Source organism: Aristolochia californica, unplaced genomic scaffold, assembly GCF_029961685.1.
Source record: "Aristolochia californica isolate CCGP_79_NKW_82.1479 unplaced genomic scaffold, dmAriCali1.0.hap1 SCAF_5, whole genome shotgun sequence".
Lineage (NCBI taxonomy): Eukaryota > Viridiplantae > Streptophyta > Magnoliopsida > Piperales > Aristolochiaceae > Aristolochia > Aristolochia californica.
In genome coordinates, this window is record NW_027182214.1 from 10,980,748 (window position 1) to 10,996,249 (window position 15,502).

Below are 15,502 nucleotides of genomic sequence, written 5' to 3' on the forward strand. Positions count from 1 at the left end.
TATTTTATTTTATTTATTTTAGTTTTAGGCCATAGTGGTAGTTTTGTAATATTTTATTTATAGGCATATTTTTGGAATATTTTATTTATAGGGGTGTTTTTGTAATATTTTATATCAGGGTGAACCCTATTTAAGGTTTAAGAGTAAGGAGAAAGACAAACATTGATTTTAGGTTAAATTTAGGTTAAACAGGCTCTAGGGTTTTTGATTGATTTTCATCTTCCTCTCCATGTCTCCCTACAATTCTGCCATGTTGTTCTACAATTCCCCATGGCCAAATAGGAACCTTAACAAGGAATCCTTGTGTCAGATCCGGGACAATAACAACTAACACAATGATGAATTCTTCTACACTAGAGCTCGTTGAGGAGAACTCCCAGCAAGTTTACCCTAAAATTTTGTGCAAATCACGCTTGTGTCAGATCAAAGGTAGGTTGCTTGTCCGTGCCGATGTCTCTATCCATTCTCAAGCGTCAACAGTAATATCTGTGTGAGCCCTCTAGGCTACAAAACTAGAGCATCCAACCAGAGAAACAAATTTTTTTTTTTGTTGACATAACCAACTCTCGTCAAAATTTTGGATCTCCCAGTTGTAGTTCATGTTTCCCGTCTAGACCTCCTTGGTCGTGGGGCAACAACATCTTCCTTCTCATTTTTATCTTCGTTGTCACCACTAGTTCCTTGTTTGTCCCTTGCAACTTCACAACTTATCTTTTCCGTATGCGATACTGGACTGGAGCTCGTTTCTGGCCCCCAAAGATAACCCTAAAAGTGACTGATACAAGGACAACAACCATGGAGACCAGAATGCCAATAGGAAGGCTAGGTGGACGCCCTCCCATCTCAATGACATCAATGATCATGAACTTATATGCTGCCAAGAAAGAAATATCTTCAATCCGGTAGAGCACATCAAAGACCTTCTGATGAACACCAGAAAGTCCACCAGATGCTGCAAAGTCTGCTTTTTGCTGTGTTTCCTTCTCCAATTCAAACTTAGGCTTCCATGCAGTCATCCTAACAAATTCTGCAATCTCCTCATCCCCAGCTAGCAAAATTGTGTCAAAAAGTACCCCACCCTGCATCGTCCCTATCTCAAATCCAATAGCTGCAATGGGCTCAAAGTCAGGTTTATCAAGCTCGAAGTACTCAGGGTTAGGAATTTGCCTAACTATTGAATGGTTGTCAAACAAAAATAGGAAATCTCTATCCTGAGAAGTTGGAGTGAATGGGTCAGTATACTCTGCCAGAAATGCTGGTATGGCAGCACTGTTTTGTAAACAGCAGTCAAAAGGACAATATCACGTAACTTCAAAATTTGCAAGTGGTCCTGAAATCTAGAAATTGTATCACTATGATAGATAGAAATAAATCTAGCACGCAAGCTAACCCCAACAATAATAACAGGAAAACCTGCTATTGAGGCAGCTCTTCTGACAGCACTACTGTCAAAGTGCATCATGACAATTATATCATCGTATCCTTCGACCTGTCGTATGGTAGCTTCAAGCAGTTATCCTTTTGGTGATGTAGAAAATTGCCAAGCTTGATCTGTTGTCAAAACTTCAACCCTTGATTTCACATGAATAACAGAACAACCCAGCAAACCTTCACCATATGCAACATCATCTTCTAACTCAACAAAAATATTGCCAAATTCAATTTCAGTTTTTGCTGCATTTTTTACACCATCAATAGAACTAGATTTTATTTCTACAATCTCAACTGAGGCACTTCTAATAACAGAATCATTCAGCACTAATACACCTTTCTCAGCAGACCCTTCCGTAGTTCCAGCACTAATAGCCGAATCATTCAACACTAATGCATCCTTATCATTAGATACAAGTTCCCTTCTCTTAGCCGATGATATTTTCTCCACCATTATGCTTCTTGGAGCCCGCATAATCTTGCATGAAGTAATTATACCCAACTCAGAAAACACTGCAATCAACTTCTCATCATCTATAGCCTTTGTAACCAATTCTAGAAAACCCAACCGAATTTCTATTAACACACACCCTCTGTGATAAGTAAGCCCTTTCTCAAACAGAGGAGGAACAACTTCGTTTATCCCATTATCAATGGCATTCAACTCCCTCCAAATCACTCCAGAAATTCCAACAGAATTTCCTGCAGGCAATTGAGTCATGGACAGCAATGGAAAAGGAGAGGTAAAAGATGATTCCAATTTCTGTTTTCTCACTTGCAGTGCATAATGACAACCTTTCTTGAAAACAAAACTAATAGCATCATTATACAACCAACCAAACATCTTCACTACACCCAAAAAATTGTATCTCCATTTTGAACCACGATGGCTCCGTTCCCATATGTTGCACTCCCACTGAAATGAAACTTATCCCCTAACGATGCCCGAGCAACAAAAATGAAAACCAAAAAAATAAGCCCAACGTTGCCAAATTGATAAAGAAGAGTCTCATAGCTGCTTTTCTCAGTAGTAGAAAAATAAAACAGCACCCAAACAATATGTTTTATCAATCCCGGAATCCCCAAACTCCTTAGTGTAGAATTGCAGTACTCCACTGTTCTACTAGGCATTCCATCATGCAACTGTCCGTCTTCATCCCTTTTCCCTATATACCAAAAATTCTGCCAGAAATTTATCGTTCGTTGGCTACTTCTACTGCCCAACGAATCAACTTTGCCCAAATAATTCTCAAAATAAAATGCAACAAGAAGAAACACAATCCCTTCCCGCTCAAAAGAGTAACCCCTCTATTTCTCAGCCCCCACCCCCCCCCCCCCCCCAATTTTTTTGGAATTTCGTCTTCAGCTGTGTTGGCGAGACCATTCGGAATTTCATTTTCCGCTGCGCTGTCGAGACTGAGAGTGAGGTTGAGAGGGAGTGTGAGAGGTGGTGGCTGGAAGTCACATCCCACCGGACTTGTTTTCGACGAGGGGGACGGATCCTCCTCTGTGTCTGGTGGCGAAGGGCAGTCCTTCGGGGCTTCACCGCTAGGGGATTTTCCCTGTTGACGGTGAAGAATAGACCTTTATGGTATCTTGCACATAATCAATTTGAGGTCGAACCCAAATCGATGAAATCTTTCGATGAAATCCTCTTTTCTACACTTCCACGAGAGGATGGATTTCCCGATTGGAGACCGAGAGCAGTAACAAGGGGGTGGCGCTCGTCATGTCGTTCCGAAGGTCACTTTGCCTCAAAATCCTCTGATTTTGGATTTGCAGTGTCTCCTCCCTCTGATTTTGGAAATTTTGAGGCCGATTTCAGATTTGAAGTCGACTTCGATTTCTAATGTGTAGGTCCCTCTCGTCTGGTCTCCCTGATTCGGAAATCAATTTCTTCTGGCCGTCGCAGGAGTTCCCTTGCTCAGACATATTGAAATTTCCTGGCACTTAGCTTTTCTGCCCGTCTGAGACAACTTCTGCTACCTGCTGTGCATATATCATGCTCAACGAATTGAGGTCGTATGACCTTTTTGCTCTAGTTAGTTTTCATAAAATATATTATTTTAGAGAAAGAATATGATAGATTTTGGACTCTGTTATTTGGTCGAACTGAGTACTCTTTCTTATTTGGCTAGCATGACCATTGAGTTTTCCAATATTGCTATCTCCCTATAGAAAATTCAGATTTAAGATTGGTTTGATAGATAAGAAAATAGCCTTATAGATTTTTTTGACACATATGTCTGTATATAAAGTCTAGTTCTTAATGGCATAAAACAGCTCAAAAGTTGAAATTTTTTGTTGTTTTTCGAATCTTTTTTACAGTTTGACCTTTGTTGTTTCAAATATTGATTTCTCTTTGTAGAAAACTTTGATTGCCAAATATTTTTTTTAGTTGGAAAGTAAACTCAATTTTTTTTGTCACTATATAATTTGAAATATAAAAATTCAGTATAGAGGTGTGAACCCCAAGAGAACAAATGATACTGGGACAAGAAAGAAAAAAAAAAGATAGAATATAAATCTAAACTACTAAAGATAATAGATCAGAAAATGATCATATTATCTCTGTGGGTTTACCGAGTACACTCACAGAACCTACTCTAATACCCTATTGAATTACTAAACAAGAGAAATACTTCATTGATTTATTATGATTTAAATAGAACGAGCATCTATATGTAATAGATAAAACTAGTAGAATCCTATTACAATTAAACTACCTTTGTCCTAGTTACATCCAAAGTTAAACACTAAAAGATAAGTCTTAAAACAATTGAACATAAATAGAAGACTAACATAATTAAAATAAAATTTAACTTAGACTCTTCTATGAGACTTCTTCCCGTGAGGCTCTTGTAAGACTCCACCTTATTAATTCTTGCTCTATGAACTTTTTGTTGTGAGAATCATATAAAACTCTTCTATATTTGTTCTTCAACATATAATCAGGTATTAAATAACCCTTATTTTTGTTCTATTTAATAAATAGTTAATAGGTAATTAGTAAAATTACTCAAATACATACTTAGCTAACAATTTTGTTTCATTTTTATTTCTTTCAGTAAATATACATAATAAACCAGGTAGATGGTTAAAACTGATAGCTAACAAAATTTTAATTAGGATATTTATTGAATCTGTAAAATTCCATTTCAAATATTTATTTAAAGATTAGAACCAGAATTAGATGAAAAAATTCAGGAATTGGCCTAAATATTATATGTAACCAGTGACCTAGATACAAGGATATTTTCGTAACATCAATGGACTTGTTTGTGGGTCCATTCCCGTTAATTTCTGGTTATTAAAATTAAGTTAGTTAACAGCACTAATCTGCATTTTAATTTCGTTACAAAAACACTAGTTTGGACTTATCTTTATTATTTGGCTTGAAGATCTACCACTGGGCAGAGATCCCACCGATGTGATACGCCTGTGGAGGATCAACGGCCGAAGACTGTTCGACATTTAAGGCGCAAACCGAATAAGGAGAGTGCCGTTTGATGTTCAAACTCTAGTTGGCAAACCGTCTAGAGCCGCCGTTGCTACGAAACGCTCAAATAAAATATCAGATGTTTCATCAGCGTCGTAACACGGAGCCGTTAGTCTCTCTGTTTTTATATTCCTCTCTCCTCTCTTTCAACGGGCGAGGTTTTTTGAAAGCGTTAAAAGTTTTGGTGGGTTTCAGACCTGTTTTCGCTCCCTTCTTCCCTTCATGAGCTTGGATTCGTTTACTCCCGCCATTTTTATGCATCTAAAGGTACCTGATGCTTGGATTTTCGGTCAACGTCTACTGATGCTGTCTCTATGTTCAATTGACTCAGATCATTTGTTTCCAACCTTACTGAATTCCTTTGCTCATGTTACGGTTTCGGTTGAATGTTGTTCCCCGCATGCGTGATTGTTGTCTTTATTACCTTGTTGTCGTTAACTCTCGGCGTTCGTTTTATATTTTGTGTTTGGACTGGTGGTCTTCAAAGCTGGAGATCTGCAATTAAGTGGGTTACTGGATTGTATGTGGTGACAGAAATTAGGGTTCTCGGGTTTGGTATTGTTTTTATTTGATTCGATCTTCTTTTTTGGATTAGGATGTGGTGTTCTAGAGATGATATTTGGAGATGTCCGCAGTGAAGATCGAGCAAAGTTGTGTCGAGAACAGGCAATCAGCTGCTGCTTCGAGTTCTTCATTTTCTGAGGGTAGCTCTAGTATTGCTTTGAAATATCCGGGGGCATCAAGTCCTGCGACAAATTCTCCATCTCATAGGTATACCGAATTCATCTTTCTTCCTCTTTTCTTGTGTTTATTCTCTGCTTTCCGCAATATTCTACTACTATAATTTTTACTCCAGTCTTAAGTAGTAGTATGTGATATCGTTGAACTATTTTTCCTATAAAAACAGATAAGAGAATTAGCTCTTCGATGGAAAGCCAAAAAAATACAAAAGAAGAAGATTAGATTCATCCAACTGACTTGTTGAGACTAAAAGGGGCAAATAAGGACCTTGCTGCAACTAAATTGAAAAATACAAAGAAGCTAAAAGCAGTAGCCTTTGTATTGAAATGCATGGCTACTGAACTGTATGCTATTACTGTTTCATATGCAGTGTGACTTATGATTTCAGGCATGGAGTGGTTGCTGGATTCTTGAGCATAAAAAAGCAACACATGTGGATTGTTTTTGCTTCACGAGAATTAGATATATGTTACTTCCATCTGTTTGGCCATTTTGGGATGCATTAATAGAAGAAAATTTTAATTAGCTACTTCATCTAAAATTTGAGCTCATTGTCTTTTGATGTTTCATCTTTGCCTGTGGTTTGTTCTGATGATGTAATAGATTGTTTTGTTGAAATAGAATTTTTACATTTTGTCAGCTAAGATGCTTACAAATAAGTTTCTCATTTCTATGTAGGAGGACTACTGGCCCTATAAGGAGAGCGAAGGGAGGTTGGACTCCACAAGAGGTGAGCAATTTGTGACTAATCACACAAGGCTGTTCTAGTGCAGGCCTAATATGAGTCACTGGCTCTCGAGGATTCTTTTTCTTAGTGAAAGGCTTTGCAGGAGCCTTACTAGGCATTTTATTTGGCTAGAATCCTTTTCCCTTCAGGATTCTCGGGTTACTTGCAATGTTGCATTAATTCTTTCACTGTTTATCTGGGGGGCCAGTTAGCTTGAGACAACATTGTTACCTTTTTTATTATTTTTTTTTTATTAACACTTAAAAAGTTACAGGATGAGACATTACGGAATGCAGTGGAAGCTTTCAAAGGAAAATGCTGGAAGAAAATAGGTTGGCTATATTCGTGTCTTCTCAAAGCCATGCTAAATTGTGCCTTTAGTTTTCCTTGAGGACCTGGATTGGTGTTTCTTGTTAGTGAGCCCAGTGCTCGATCTTTCTGGTTTTTCATGATCCTACCTTGTTGGTCAAGTTTGAGATATTTTGCTGGCTATGGATTTTATGCACCAAAAGTTAAATGAGTTATTGTCATCCATATGCACTGTTTGTTGGCGGAACATGTGAATTGCATCCTAAGTTACCAATAAAAGACAAAGCCATTAAATTTAGCTTAGCTGTGGTTACTTTTAAAGTTTTGAGAGTATAATAAATTCTGATGATGTTACATGGTTCGTTCCTTTTTCTGCTGCAACACATATGATGTTGTCAATTTGTATGTCTTTATGCAGCGGAATTCTTCCCAGATAGATCAGAAGTGCAATGTTTACATCGATGGCAAAAGGTTTTAAATCCCGAGCTCATCAAGGGGCCTTGGACCCCACAGGTATTATGCTTTTATGTTGTTGTCATTATTAATTGTAGAGACCGTTGTTGTCGTTGTCATCATCATCGTCATCGTCACTATTATCATTGTTGAATGAAGACTCTGCTTATTTATTTCACAGGAAGATGATAAAATCATTGAACTAGTGGCAAAGTATGGTCCAACAAAGTGGTCTGTTATAGCAAAGTCTCTGTCTGGTAGAATTGGCAAACAATGCCGTGAGAGGTAATTATGCATCAATGTCTTACTAATTGCAGATTTCTAATTGCCTTTAAGATTAGTGGAGAGCGATTTTTGAAGATACTTGAATACAATTGAAGGTGGTGATTGGTTGACAAGATAAAGATCAACGAATCTATCTCTGGTCTGTTGGTTCTTTTTTAGGCTTAGACATGAGGGAGAGTGTTAGTGATAATAATTCAATACAGGTTAATGTCCGGAAAAATCCTGTGATTTGTAGTGGGAGAATGCTTTCTAACTTTGACTAGTCATTTGGATTTAGACCTAGACCCAACTTTAACAGTCTTTTATTATGATCTTAAGTCTTACATCCTTTGCTTCTGTTGCAATATACAGTAGTCATATTCAATGATGATCCATCTTAATATCATGACATCAATAGGAAACCTTGCCTGTGCTACAGAAAATGCAAATACCATTTTGTAATTTCTACATTTTGTTATATCTTTCTGGATAGCTGCTTCTGCATATTCTACTATCATGTTGTAAATTTGATATTAGAAAACTAATGCTCTGAACTATCATCAGGTGGCATAATCATTTGAACCCAAAGATAAAGAAAGATGCATGGACAGCGGATGAGGAGCTAGCACTAGTTCAAGCACACCGAATTTATGGCAACAAATGGGCAGAAATTGCTAAGGTGTTACCCGGCAGGTGAATTCATTTCAGCATAGAACTTTTATCTTCAGTTTTGAGTAAGGTGTTCTATGTTAACATTAATACTTGTGTTATTTTACCCAGGACTGATAATTCAATAAAGAATCACTGGAACAGTTCATTGAAGAAAAAAATAGATTTTTATTTGGATACTGGGAAACTTCCAGCGGATCCAAAAACTGGTATAATTAGAAGCAAAGATGTAGCAAAATTAGCAGCTCAAAACTTCTTCACCTATTCCAATAAGCGACTGGATGTGAGTGGCCAAACCTTTTCAGAAACCCTAGTTCCATTGCATCTAGGCCTCGCAACAGAACCCAGCAAATGGGAACAGGACTCTAAAAGTAGCTTGGTAGAGCCATTGACCACACAAATTACAGATGCTTCAATGAGTCCTGCAGCTTGTGGACCACATGACTGTGGTGCAACTGAAAAAGACCCACAAATGTCAAAATCTGCTCTTTTTGGTTTAAATCCTGACATTCTGTTAGATATTGATCAAGATAGGAAAGCCATTTTGCATTCTGAAATCCCAGTTCTGAGTTCCTGCTTTGAGGCATCGCAGTTGAAAGATTCTAGTGATCCATCTAATCTAACAGTACCTTCAACCCCGCTTTATCCCTTGTCAGAACCTCATAATCCAAGTACCTTTGCAACACCTAATAATTGTTTAACCTCTCTGGTGAGAGTTACTACTGCAAGTGAGCCCCTCAGTGCTGAATCTATATTGAAGGATGCTGCTAGGAGCTTCCCTAATACACCATCCATACTAAGAAAACGAAGGAGAGAAACTCCTTCCCCTGCCCCTAGTAGAATTGGTGAAACTGAAGCTTCTACACCTGAAGAGATTGAGGGAACCCAAACTAAGCAACTGGAGTCAGCAAGTCTGACAGCAGCATCAGATGAAAGTCGTATATGTGATGACAATTGTGCAATGGCTTCATACAATGGGAAGGACTTCAACATGTCCCCACCATATAGATTGAGATCTAAACGTACTGCTATTTCCAGGTCAGTGGAGAAGCAACTTGAGTTTACTTTTAACCTCCAGCACTATGGCGGACGTGTCAAACCAATGGATTCTCAAGTTGCCAGTCAAGATTGTGGTACTGGCCTTTCAGGAATCTCTGGGGGAAAATTGAATGAGAGTTTGGTCAGATTGGAGTCACTGAGCCACGACTGTGCACATACAACTGAGATGGGAGTGACTTAGTGAACAATGTAAGTTATGTCAAAATTTGGTGTCTAAAGTTTACATGTTTCTTTTCAATCACTTTGCATGCCATCTTATGTTTCTCGATTGTATGCTCTTCTGTTTAAAATTAAAGTAGATACTCTACAGGCATTGCATATGAGAAGTCTGATATGGTAACTAATACCGTTCCTGGTCTGCTATTACTTTTTGAAATGTAACTGCTATGTTTTCTTATGGCTATCTTCATCCAATTCTATTTGCACAGCTGGACTAATAAAGTGAACCATCTCTTAAATCATGGCAAAATGAAGGCTATTTGTATTATTTTGTCTTTTCACTTCAATCTTTAATCATGAAACAAATTAAGTTTATTGCTTTGGCAGTTTATGACTGAGTTATTTTTCTTTTCCTTTTTTGTTTCTTGTTGTTAGATTAGGATCCCTTGAGGTTTGTAGTAAATGAACTTGGTTAAGAGAGAAGAGAGTAGCAAGAGGGAGAGAGAAGGAAGAGGTGTACCAATAGAGTGAAATGAAGGAGAGAGTGAAATGAAGAGGGGTCGACCAAGAGATAGTGCGAGAGGAGGGAAGGAGGATTAGGTTAAGTGATTCCTAATCCTCCTCTTCAACATGTATTTATAACATTGTACATCTTACAAATTACTTTTACTCTAAGAGGGAAGGAAAAGGGACAAGAAATAAAGACATTTTACATCATTGCCACTATACATGGGTTACATCTTTCAACACTGCCCCTCAAGCTGCGGGAGAGAAAACAGCATAAATTCCCAGCTTGCTGCATAAAGTGGTCTATATCCTAGATGTGACCTGCTTTGTGTGTATATCTACCGCTTGTCCTTGAGATGAAACATGTTTGAGAGATATAATGCCAACTTGAAATTTTTCTCGCATGAATGACAATCTACCTCAATATGTTTTGTTTTCTCGTGGAAGACTGGAGTTTAAGTAATGTGGACGGCTGCCTGGTTGTCACAATAGAGTTCCATAGGAGTCTTTTTGTGGAACTCTAATTCAGTAAGGAGAGATTCAATCCATAGAAGCTCATTGGCTCCAGGGCCATAACCCTGTATTTTGCTTATGCACTAGATCTTGCAATGATATTCTGCTTTTTACTCTTGCATGTAACCAAGTTCCTTCCAACTAAAGTGCAATACCCGTAAGTGGATTTCCTGTCATCAGGTGATCCAGCCCAATCTGCGTCTGCAAATCCTTCGAAGTTGAGGTGACCATGACATTTATATAGAAGTCCCTTGCCTGGAGCTCCTTTTAAATATCGGAGGATCCTCTCCAGTGTTTGCTAGTGAATGACTTGTGGTTTATGCATATACTGAATAACCACACTTATGACATATGCTAAATCCTGTGTGGTCACTATATAATAAATGAGTTTCCCCACAAGTCTTTGATATTTTCCTACATCCACATCTTCACCAGAGCCTGCACACAACTTTGTGTTAGCATACATAGGAGTATCTTCCAGTCGACATCCCATCATCCCTGTGTCTTCTAGCAAATCAAGAACATACTTTGCGATAAGATAATCCCATGTTTTGATTGGAAGACCTCAATACCTAAAAAATATTTCAAAAGTTCAAGGTTTTTTGTTTTAAATGACTTGCATATATTCGCTTTGATTTCTTTTATTCCTTCTGCATCACTACCAGTTAAGATAATATCATCTACATAAATTGTCGGTAATACACTTCTCTTGGTATTCTTTACAAAGTTGGAATGATTGACTGAGCATCTATGGAATCCAAACCGCAACATTGTTTGGCTAAACTTGTCGAACCAAGCCTGAGGAGATTGTTTTAAACCATATAATGAATCTGCATACCATCTCCCCCTCAACCACAAAACCGGGTGGTTGACGTATATAGATCTCCTCTTTAATATTACCATTTAAAAAAGTATTTTCACATCGAGTTGATATACCAATCAAGAAAAATTTGCAGCAAGTGATTAATAGGATTCTTACCGAATTTAACTTGCCCACTGGGGAGAATGTTTCCTCATAATTAACTCCATAACATTGAGTCCCTTTACGACTAAACGGGCTTTAAGACGGGCCACGGAACCATCAAGATTGTGCTTGATGGTAAAAACCCATTTACAACCCACAGGTTTCTTCTCGGAAAGAAGCGGAACCAAGGTCCATGTCTGATTCCCATATAAAACATTCATTTTCTCTTACATTGCTGCCTTCCATCCTAGATGTCTCAGAGCCTCTTGATATGTCTGTGGGATAAATACAAAAGAAATAGATACAAGAAATTGACAACAACAAGAAGATGACCAATGGTAAGAAAAACAATTTACTATAAGATGAGAAGTGGAAGGCCCAATGAAAGTTCTAGGCTCCTTCCACAAAGCTATGGGCCTTGTATCAAACTGTGGACCAAACATTATAGGGGAAGATGGGCATACCTCGAAAGGATTCGTAAACTCCATAGGTGTGGTATCAGCCGCTGCTTTAGGGGGGGTGAAGTAGATCTGCATCAAGTGGCACAATAGGTCTTGGAGTTGCTTGAACTGATAAAAGACACAGATGAATATCTTTTGATGAATATAAAAATGTGTCTGCAAAAAAAGTAATATCCCTAGAGACAAATAATTTCCGAAGAGAAGGATTATAGCAAACATAACATTTTTGGGTGCGAGTGTAACCCAAGAAGACACACTTAAGAGACTTAGGGTCAAAAGCTTATTCTTCTGAGTGGATGTGATATGAACAAAACATGTGCATCCAAAAACCTCCAAGGGAAGGGAGATGGGGTCTTCATAAAAAAATAACAATGAATAAACTGGAAAAAAAGAAAAACTTCACTAACTTGTTGTTATCTGAGTACTTGAGCCCCTATTTATAATAGATGAAACAAGTAGAATCCAATTACAATTAAACTACCTTTATCCCAGTTATATTCAAAGTTAAATACTAAAAGATAAGTCTTAAAACAATTGAACAACTGAACATAAATAGAAGATTAACATAGCTAAAACACCTTTAAATCGAGACTCTTCTGTGAAACCTCCTCTTGTGAGACTCCTGTAAGACTCCATAAGAATTTTGGCTCTATAAATCTTATTGTTGTGAGAGTCATGTGAGACTCTTTTATACCTGCTCTTCAACAGTCACCCTCAAGCTGGAGTATATAACTTCAGCTTGCAATGAAAACAATTTTTGGTCTTCAATCTTCTTTTGCTAAAAAAAAATTCTTCATAGATGCAAAATTCTTCATCTTTTGTGCTCTCCCTTTCTTGAATATTTTGGTCACACAAAAATTACAACAACATGTGGAATAAAATACCTCTTTCTTGTACTTCTTCTTCTACTTCCCCCCCTCAAACTGGATTAGGTTAAGTGATTATTAATCCTCTCCCTTAATATGTATTTATAAGTCTCTTCGGAGACATCCGATAAAATTGGAACGATATAGAGAAGATTAGCATGGCCCCTGCGCAAGGATGACACATTCAAATTGAGAAATGGTCCAAATTTTCATTAAAAAAAAAAAATTATACATCTTACAAATTACATCAATGTTCTTTTAAGCGACAAGAAATAAAGACATTTTACATCATTGCCAATATGTGGGTTACATCTTTCAACACTTGTAAACTAGAATTTTCTGAAACTTCATACATAAGCTAAATACACCATGGGCATAACACTTGGTGGTCTCTGTTTGAATTTAGATTAATAGACTTACTGTTATATATCTTGATATAATGATCAACTATTTAGGAACCTCTGGGACAGATGATTCTCACCATCAAATGTCATTCAGACTAAATGAAAAAAGAATGGGGAATAGTGCAATCTTTTTCAAAGAGATAATGTCTCCTTTGGCAGTATTTTCTTTAATATATAGATGGTTTGTGATCCCTTACATATTCTGTTGGTGCAAAATGCGTGCCACTGTTTTGAGTTGTTCTGCTCTCATATGCCAAATCATTTCTACTAATATGTCTGTCTGCATCTGGCCCAGGCAATGGTGTTATGGAGCTAATATCTCAAATTTGGATACTTGAAATAGTCTTCCCCAACTTGCCATTTCTCATGTTCAAATTGAAAAGAGGCAAAAGAGGCGAAATCGCACCATTTGTTTTACATCTCGAGCCTGATGGCTCGTATGACCTGCAAACTCTCATGGTGTCACTTCACAGGGCATAATAAGGATGGGTTCCACATATTTGTTGGAAGTTATATATTCCTATTAACATGGTTCATTAATGTAAAAGAAGGCCCCTCCCAAAAAGGGGGAAGGTTTGAAAAAATTCGCAATCCAATGTGTTGGAACATTTTATTTTCCTTTTTCTGTGACCAATGACTTGTCCACTTGTCTTCTTCCACTTTTAAATATGTTCTCTGACATATTGTGAATAGGTTGTGAATGCGTTAAAAGTTTCAGAGCTACGGGAACAGAGAGAATAAGCCATTAAGCCTATCCAATATTAAGTCAGTTTGAGTTGATGCTTGTATATCAAGTTGGGGTTAATAAATTGATGGTTTGCTCCAAAACAGTTTTCATTTCAAATCAAGTAGGTTTTTTCACTTTTTAAGTAGCCTTTGGGATTTTAATCTACAATTGGTTTGGCCTAATCCAATGGTGACACCCTAGGTTGGGTCATATAGATCATAACACCTATCTTTCTCAAATTCTCGAATTTATAGTACAAATAGAAAAAAATCTCTTGACATCTTTCCCTCATTCCTCTAAATTCTTGATTGACTTATTCTTGTGCCATCTTAAATTTTAATTTAATGTTTGATGTGTGCCCAAATTTGGAAGGAAAGATGCCAAAAGTGTTGTGGACTCGATAGCGGACCGAGTCATCCAAAGACGACGCGGCTGAGTTGGTAACTCGTTAGGAATTATGTTTTCACTTTATTTAAGTATGTGGTATGTTGTAAGCCAGAATCACAGTAGTGTAATAACTCTACACTATGGGATTGCCTTGGCGTGATTAGGCTAAGTGACCTCATGGGGGTATGGGGGAAGAAAAGTAGAATTTATCTCAACAAGGATTAACGTTCTCCTTCATGGAACTTAGAGTCGACATTCCCCTTGAGGAACCTAAGGTTCAAGTCTCCCTTTGACGAGCCTGACTTCCTTTCTCAATTCGATTCCTCACTTCGTCTTTGCATTCCCATTCCATTCATTTTCTCTCTCAATTAGTCATCATAGGTCGGCCTGGTAAGACAAGGCATCCTGGTTTTGACCCTGAGTTGCAAGAAGACCTCTCCCTTCGTCAAATCACACGATCCATGGTCAGAGACCACAACATCTTGGTATTTGAGCAGGCCAGCATGGGAGAGTCATCTAGCAATGAGGAATTGCTAGCCAAAATCAGAGAAATGATACACGCAGGGCAAGAAGAGAATGAGGGGCGACTGGCTGCGTTGGTGGACAATAGTGTTTCTCATCAGGTATATTTACAAGTGCAATCTTTATCGAATAAACTAGATGAATTGATGGGGATAAGGAACCCAACCCCTCGGGAAGGGGGGAGAAGCCCTGCAACTAGGCAAGGGGAACAATTTGTTGGACGCACGGAGCATCCAAGCAAATGGCGGTGGTTTTAGTCTCGGAGGAGGGACAATTCCGAGATAAACAAAATTGGACTTCCCAATTTTTAATGGGTTAGAGGACCCTTTGATTTGGCTTTATAGGTGTGATTTTTTTTTTCTCACCAACTGACGGCTAAAATAGATAAAGTGGGGTTGGCCGCCTTCCACATGCTCGATGAAGCGCAGCTATGGGGCCATCAATTAGAATTGGAGAATCTGAACTTAGAATGGGATGAGTTTAAAAAGTTGTGTACAATTCGGTTTGGGCCATCGGCTCAAAGCAACCCATTGGGGGATCTAGTGCTGCTACGCCAAACAGGTAGTGTGGAGCACTATCAAAAATTATTTCAAGAAAAATTGGCAGGGCCAGCAAGATTGTCCGGGTGGACCAACAGGTAGGTCTCTTTACAGCAGACTTGACAGAGTCCCTACGCTTAGAAGTGGAACTACTTGCCCCTACCAATTTAGCAAGAGCAATGAATTTGGCCAGAACATTAGAAGCCAAACAAAAGTTTCAATCCCGAAGGCCTACTTGGCAAGGAGGGAAACAAAGTCTTGGCGCCACCTCCACAAGTTAACCATGGTGCACTAATGTTCC

At 38.2% G+C, this 15,502-nt stretch overlaps 1 protein-coding gene and 1 non-coding gene across 2 annotated transcripts; both read left to right on the plus strand.

The window, feature by feature from the left end:
• The first annotated feature begins 5,097 nt into the window (after positions 1 to 5,097).
• On the plus strand, positions 5,098 to 13,745 carry LOC137965997 (transcription factor MYB3R-3-like). The gene is made up of 9 exons (XM_068812426.1): positions 5,098 to 5,197; positions 5,526 to 5,701; positions 6,350 to 6,401; positions 6,673 to 6,730; positions 7,126 to 7,220; positions 7,342 to 7,445; positions 7,989 to 8,117; positions 8,205 to 9,341; positions 13,322 to 13,745. Exons 2-8 carry the CDS (start codon positions 5,556 to 5,558, stop codon positions 9,331 to 9,333), a joined length of 1,713 nt encoding a protein of 570 aa, XP_068668527.1. The 5' UTR covers positions 5,098 to 5,197; positions 5,526 to 5,555; the 3' UTR covers positions 9,334 to 9,341; positions 13,322 to 13,745.
• Positions 12,731 to 12,833, plus strand: LOC137966787 (U6 spliceosomal RNA). Its single transcript, XR_011116278.1, has one exon. It is a non-coding gene; the product is annotated as a U6 spliceosomal RNA (small nuclear RNA).
• Positions 13,746 to 15,502: the final 1,757 nt, after the last annotated feature.